This window comes from Coptis chinensis, chromosome 8 (genome assembly GCF_015680905.1).
Source record: "Coptis chinensis isolate HL-2020 chromosome 8, ASM1568090v1, whole genome shotgun sequence".
Lineage (NCBI taxonomy): Eukaryota > Viridiplantae > Streptophyta > Magnoliopsida > Ranunculales > Ranunculaceae > Coptis > Coptis chinensis.
In genome coordinates this window covers 55,882,633-55,890,299 of record NC_141463.1, presented here as the reverse complement: position 1 = coordinate 55,890,299, position 7,667 = coordinate 55,882,633, and the positions used below count along the sequence as shown (strand labels likewise).

Here is a 7,667-nt window from a genome sequence, read left to right as displayed (position 1 = left end):
GATAGGATCTCCACCATCAGATAGTAAAACATACGTATGAGGTGGATACCTGGTTGAAACTTGTCTCTCTCTGTCAGACCTCCTTACCCCATCTTCTTGTGACTCAGGAGGATGCACTTCTGCTTGCTCAGGTGATGGTTCATGCACTTCATCCACATCTTATATATCAATAGGTTATATCCCATAATGAGCAATAGGATCATCATCATGAGCTTCAAACCCATGGTTCTCTGCATTCTCAATGCTTTCTGCACATTCCATAGTAGGAACTTCTAGTTCTGAATCAATAAGATCATTAGTGAAAGCTTCTAACTTCTCACTATCCTCAAAGTCTGCTATGGTTTGGTCTTCCAAGAACACAACATCTCGACTTCAGATCACCTTATTGTTAATCGGATCATAAAGTTTGTAGCCAAACTTCTCATCCCCATAACCCAGAAAAATACGCTGCTTGGTTTTGTCATCAAGCTTGGATCTCTCATCCTTGGGAATATGAACAAATATTATGCACCCAAATACCCTCAAGTATCCATAATCAACATCTCTGCCTGACCATACTCTCTCTGGATAATCACTATTCAGAGGCTTTGACGGCGATAGGTTGATCACATGTACGGCTGTCCACATTGCTTCTACACAGTAACTTCTCGATAACTTAGAGTGAGACAGCATGCATCTCATCTTCTCTACAATGGTACGATTCATCCTCTGGGCTATACTATTGTGTTGCGGAGTCTTGGTAACGGTTTTCTCATGACGAATCCCATGACTTTGGCAATACTCTTCAAATGGCCCTATGTACTCATCCCCATTATCTGAGAGAATACACTTCAAAGGCTTCCCTGTCTCTCTTTCCACCATGCTATGGAAAATCTTGAACACGCCAAGTACTTCATCCTTGGTCTTCAGACTATATGCTCATATCTTTCTTGATGCATCATCAATAAAAGTCAAGAAGTACAAAGCTCCCCCATGGGATTTTACTTTCATAGGACCATATAAGTCAGTGTGAACTAGCTCAAGGACATTATCCTTTCTGTGAGACAGGAATCTTTGGAAAGACACCCTGTGTTGCTTTCCTACCAAACAATGAGTGCATCTATTTAAATGCGTACCTTTGATATCTAACAAGGCCTTTTTCTTGGCAAGAACTTCCATGCCTTTTTCTCCCATATGACATAGTCTCTTGTGTCATAGTTCGGAGGAAGCTTCTTTTTCTGTTGCATTTACTTCTGCTTTATACAAACTAGCCTGTGTCTTGTAAAGAGATCAAGTTTTCTTCCCTTTGGCTGCTACAATGGAACCTCTGCTCAGTTTCCATACCCCGTTACCAAACGAGTTTAGAAAGACATCATCATCTAACTTTCCAACGGAAATTAGGTTTAACCGAATGTCAGGGACATGTCTTACATCCTTGAGTGTCAAGGTGTAGCCGACATTGGTTTCTATATGAACATCACCAATGCCTACAATCTTTGAGACTCCACTGTTATCCATCTTTACCTCACCAAATTCACTATAGCTATAGGTAGTGAAAAATCCTCTGTGTGGTGTAACGTGATAGGATGCTCCTGTATCTATCACCCACTCTGTATCCTGGCATGAGGTACTAAGACAGCACATACCATAATCTAACACAATTCTCACTAGATCATCGTCTATACCCCTACTAGTGTGGTAGTATCTCTGCCTGTGTTTCTGTTCCTCTTACCATGTCTTCATGTACACAGTTATTCTTCTTATCCCTCTTCAATGTTTTACACTCATACCTGAAGTGACCCTTGGTGGCACAATAGTAACATTGTCTCTCTGTCTTAGGAGTTCTAGCTTCACCCCTAGATTTCCTTATGCCATCACCTCTAAAATGAGATGGTTTTCTGGTTTTACCTCTCCCTCGCTTCTCTGTGACAAGTATCTCTGAGTGAGAGGAGCTGCTTCGTGAACCCCTTCTGGTCTCCTCATTCAACAATGCCCTGGTAGCCATCTCCATGGAAATAACTCCATCCTTAGCAACTCCGTTAAGAGAAACTGCTAAAGTCTCCCAACTGTCGGGTAAAGAGTTTAATAGTAACAAAGCCTCAACTTCGTCACCCATATCAATCTTCATCAAGTGCAACTGATTGATGGTATTTTGTACTTCATTAAGATGCTCAGACATTGAAGAACTTTCTTTGTACTTCGTGTTGGTAAACTTCTTAATGAGTAGCACTTTGTTTCTGGCCGACTTCCTCTCATAGAGGTCTTTGAGTTTCTTCCACAAGCCAAAGCAGTAGTCTCTTTGGATACATGGTGGAAGACACTGTCGTCAATCCACTGTCGAATGTACCCTATTGCTTTTCTGTCAAGCTTGCTCCACTCAGCCGCACCAATCATTTCTGATTTTTCTCCTCCATTTTCAATGGGTTGTGCCAAGTCCTTACAATAGAGCAAGTCTTCCATCTTGGCTTTCCAAATGGTGTAGTTTACTCTATTTAGACTAGTCATGTGAGTGTTCACAGAATAGTCCATCTCTACAAACTATTTCAACTCAAACCTTCTCTCAGGAATTTTGTCAAACACCTTCCGAGCAAAATTTGGATAACACCATAGGTTAATTGAACCTAGCTCTGATACCACTTGTTGGGGAATAACGATACCAATCGATCCCCACTACACATATAACTTGCAATTTGAACCAACTACTACTTTAGACAAATTCTAAATATCAACTACAACCAACCTAGTATGCCCAACTCTCTAAACAACTATTAACAACAAATAATAATGCAAAGAAAATATAAAGCATACCACAACACAAAGATGTACCGTGGTTCGGCCAATGATGCTTACTTCCACAAGAGCTAATCCTTTTATAACGTGGGAAGGAATATTACATTCACTCCTCTCAAGTCTCTCCACCTTACTAGATCACACCTCTCTCTTTACAGGCTTTTCTCTCTGCAAAGATTTTTTCTCAATCTTGGTTGCTCTCAAAATTGGGTTTCTTTTGTGTTAGGTTTTCTAAAACCTTGTTTTTGGTTTATATACGGCCCCTTTCAAATTCGCGGTTACTATAGCGAGTTAGAAACTGCAAATATAGGCATGGGCACTGGCGCACTCTCGGCAAGGCCAACTCCGAGCGCGCACCGTCAAGTGCTTGTTTGTGACTTCTAGTAACAAGGGTGCGGGCGCGCCTTAGGCTAGACCAATATGAGCGCGCACGCTCAGACCTCTTCATGCGAACAACACTTCTTTCTCGTCCTGATGTGAGTGATAACTCCAACACAAAGTTAAAACAATACAATGATGATTCAAACTTTTAAGACCAGTCCAATACTTTCTGACTAAATAAATCAAAACAATAACAAAAAATAAGTCTCTCTTTTAAAACCCGTTTCGATAATATAGTTTGCCTACCTTCCCACTCATAAAGCATGTATTTTAGAACGCACAAATACTGAAATGTATATAAAAGATACATCTTTATCTTATAGCTTAGTGCAAGATTAGAATGGATAAATTAAACAAGTGTTGCCGCAAAGGAGATCAAACAAAGACATAATGCAGTCACTTTGGAATAAAAGAATATAAAGAATTAAGCATCAAGATATTCCACTCCAACAAAAAATAATTTAGTGGATTCATATTATCCTTTGAAATTAAAAGAAGCTTAACGAAGTCTCAAAGTAGAATATAGCCATCCATTTGTATTTATCTATAATATGCTAAGATACAACTTCCATATTCTTTGCTTGCCTTGAGAACCTGCTATTCCACTATTATTCTTCATCCTGTTTTTCATGGACAGTAAGCCTGGTTTGGTCATTTTGAAAATGATTTTCCAGTATAGCTTTGTGTCAAAATTGTCACGTCTTTTTTTTTCAAATAACATAATATTTTCTTTTGAAAAGAGATTCTTTTCGCTAAAGTATTCCACACAGTATGAAATAAATTTCGCTAAAATTTGGACACTCACCATAAAATAGTTTAAGAAAATGGTGATAATTAATGAAATATAAGGTTTTCTTGGACTGAGGGATGCTACTGAATTTTCCTTTAAAACAAGCCTTGAAAAGTGATAATTCATTAAAAAAAATAAAAAGAGTATGCAGCAATAAAGTTTAGAAACATTCTGAATTTTGAGGCCTTCAAGAAAAAAGAAGCAAAGAAAAAGAAAAAGACTAGTTAGTGCTGTGTTCTAATAAAACCACGCCCATGCCCATTAAAAGGAAAAATAAGTGATATAGCAGTCTGCTTAAGCGCAAAGGAAGCAAAGTAAAGAAACAGAACAAGACACACAAGTTGTAGAGTAACGAAGAAGAGAGAAGAAAACATGTATAGGTTTAGTAACACAGTGATAGGTTTCTTGAACCTCTTCACCCTTCTAGCATCAATACCCATCATAGGTGGTGGTTTATGGATGGCAAAGAGCAGTACTACTTGTGAAGGGTTCTTACAAACCCCACTTCTCGTCGTCGGTTTTGTTGTTCTTATAGTCTCTCTTGCTGGTTTTATTGGTGCTTGTTTTAATGTGCCTTGGGCTCTATGGGTCTACTTGCTAGTGATGTTAGTCCTAATAGGGACTTTACTTTCCCTAACTATATTTGGGTTTGTAGTTACTAGTCAAGGTGGAGGAGTGGATGTACCTGGCAGGGTTTATAAGGAGTACAGGCTTCAAGATTTCTCTGAATGGCTGAAGAACAGAGTTAAGGACCCCCAATATTGGAGGACTATTAGGAGTTGTATTTTGGGTTCCAAGACTTGTTCAAAGCTTGCTTCATGGACTCCTCTTGATTATCTTGAGAAAGACATGTCTCCTGTACAGGTACCTCTAGCCTCTACTGAATTATTGCAAGCTTAAGTTCACATAGATATGATTTCTGCTGCAGACTATTATAGGGTATGCCTATTGTTTAGCATATTATAATCAAGTCCTTCATTTTTCTTTTAAAAAATTGGTATAATTTGGTCAGGTTTATACATGTAAGGAAGACCGGCATAACGCTAACAATTGTGGCTCATTTAACTGTAAAACTTTCTTTTATGAATAGTTGATTATATCAGATTTTACCCATCACTACATGAATACAGTAGAAATCACTTTCCCTAGCACTACTATTTTTATATGTCAAGAACTTGTTTATGTTGTTGGTACAGTCTGGTTGCTGCAAGCCACCTACTTCTTGCAACTACGCAATGGCAACAATGATGTCACAGGACCCTGACTGCTACAAATGGAACAATGCAATGCCATTCCTGTGTTACGAGTGTGATTCATGCAAGGCAGGTGTACTGGAAGATGTAAGAAGGGATTGGCGCAAGCTCTCTGTCCTCAACGTCGTAATACTAGTCTTCCTCATTTCCATCTATTCCATAGGATGTTGCGCATTCCGCAACAGCAGGAGGTCCGAAACTGACCACCCCTATGGTGAGAACAGGATGAGCAAAGTCCGGCCTCGGTGGGATTACTACTGGTAAGTATCAACCTTCATGACCTTCCATTACTGGCAGCAAAATACTAACAAGCTCTTCGTAAAATTAACATATGATTCTTAACAACCACACTGTAAAGAGTTTTTTGTCATTAGAATTCTTTCCATGTGATTATTTCACAACAATTCTCATTATATAAGTTTCTTTTGTTCTCTGAAATAATACCCAAGCAAAAGCACACACCTCCAGGGTTAGTCCCTTTCAGCTAGGATTTAAAGAGACTAGCTTGTAACTTGTAAGCAGTCAGACCGACATTGTTTGTTCAAACAGTCAGCTGCTCATATGGTCTGAATCCTTTGGGATTGTTCACATTCATCTCTATTTCTGCTTTAAAGATTTCAGAATAATATTTGATTCTCTTTGTTTCTCATTCACTTTTTACTGCTGAAAGATGCCTCTTGTTTGGATTTTTGGCAGGTGGAGATGGTTGCATGACAGAAGAGAGCAGCTTTATTAGCTGTAGCTTATCTTGTTGTTCTCGGTAATCTAGTGTTGGAACCAATCATACATATGGGATGTTGGACGTTTAATGGCCATTGTTTCGAGTTAGTTACATTTCCCTGTAAGAAGTGTTCTGCTTTCTTTCACAGTTGTACTCAGGCTGTTCTTTTTCTCCTCTTTTTAACTTAGTGGACGCCTAATGTATCTTGAAAGATATGTGAATATGACCAATTCGGTACAAAATGTCCACTCCTCACCTCCAAAATCTCTATGGATTTTATGCTTTTCACTTGAAAGTCGAAATAAATAATTTCAGATACGAGGTTTAATCTTCTAAAATCCAAATAGTAAGATGTTTTAACCACCTCGACAAAAAACTTGCTTCATCAACAATGCTAGTTTTATGTGGTAAACCACATAATAGATAATTTAACTATGTTCTTCTTACCTATATTTTCCTTTTCTCTACTACTCTACTAACAAATATTAAACATTTTCATCGTAATTGTTAAATTTCATGTTAGTGGTGATGCTAGGAAAGTTGTAACTTAACATTGATATATTAAGAGATTCCAAGAATAAGAACAATGGATTGAGAGATTGGAGATTGATTAGGATTAGAGTGATTGAGTTCTCTACCCAGAGTTACATATTTATAATAACCTACCTTGGGTGTGAAGTAACCCAAAACATGAGAATAGAAACTACTAGATATGAATGTCCACACTTATAGAAACGTGGGACTTCACATATATGACATATTCTAATACTCCCCCTTAAGTAGTAATGCTGCAAACTTGCAAATTACAGCTTGAATGGAAGAAAGAAAATATAATAATACAGCTCCCCTTTCGCATAGAACTGCCTTTAGTTGAAGAACTCAAACAACTGTTGAGACGAGACGTATTGGAAAATGAAACTGTCGGTGTAGACAATGGCCTAACTTGAATACTGAAGTTGTACCACAGGCACAAACTGGAAATAGAACACCTGTGTGATAACTACAACTTGAGAGATGAATCTGAATAGTGCAGTGCAAAGACCAAAATATCGATATCAGTTAATATATCGGTGTACCCAAAAACCGATATATAAAAACCGATATTATCGGATATATCCATTTTTTTGTGACTAGTCCAAACTATTTAAAATATTGAAAATATAATATCAGAAATATCAGAAATATATTGGAAATATCGGATTTATATTAAAAAATGGTCAAAAAGTCAAACGATATATATAGTAAATATCGGATATATCGATTATCTCGGCGATATAAAGTTTTATATCGGAAATTTTGATATATATCGGGAAAAAAAGGGTTCTATATTCGGTGGATATATATTGGAAATATCGATGTCGGTGTACCAAAATACCGATATATATTGGCGATATATCAGATATATCGGCGATAATTTGGTCCATGGTGCAGTGATGATGTGACTGCAACCTAAGAGATCGATGAACACTAAATAGGGCCATGATGATGTGACTGCAACCTGAGAGATTTATAGAAAGCTAGTGCTTTTCAGCCAAGGAGCTCAACAAGAAATAGTAAGAGTCAATGAAACACCTGAGTATTTGGCACCACTGCGGCATGAAATGAATCAAAACCTGAAAAGCTGAACCATCAACGACAGCAGCATATGAGAAACTCCTCAATAAGAAGGCTAAAACATAAAGCCAGTGAAAACACCATAAAACTCATAACCATGACATGAAAGGGAGTCAAACCCTTATAAATAAAAGAATTT

General features: G+C 37.8%; 1 protein-coding gene across 1 annotated transcript; it reads left to right on the top strand.

The window, feature by feature from the left end:
• The first annotated feature begins 3,935 nt into the window (after positions 1 to 3,935).
• Positions 3,936 to 6,156, top strand: TET6 (tetraspanin6). Its single transcript, XM_086579884.1, has 3 exons — positions 3,936 to 4,804; positions 5,137 to 5,453; positions 5,890 to 6,156. The coding sequence occupies exons 1-3, from the start codon at positions 4,313 to 4,315 to the stop codon at positions 5,927 to 5,929; spliced, it is 849 nt and encodes a 282-aa protein (XP_086436010.1). The 5' UTR covers positions 3,936 to 4,312; the 3' UTR covers positions 5,930 to 6,156.
• Positions 6,157 to 7,667: the final 1,511 nt, after the last annotated feature.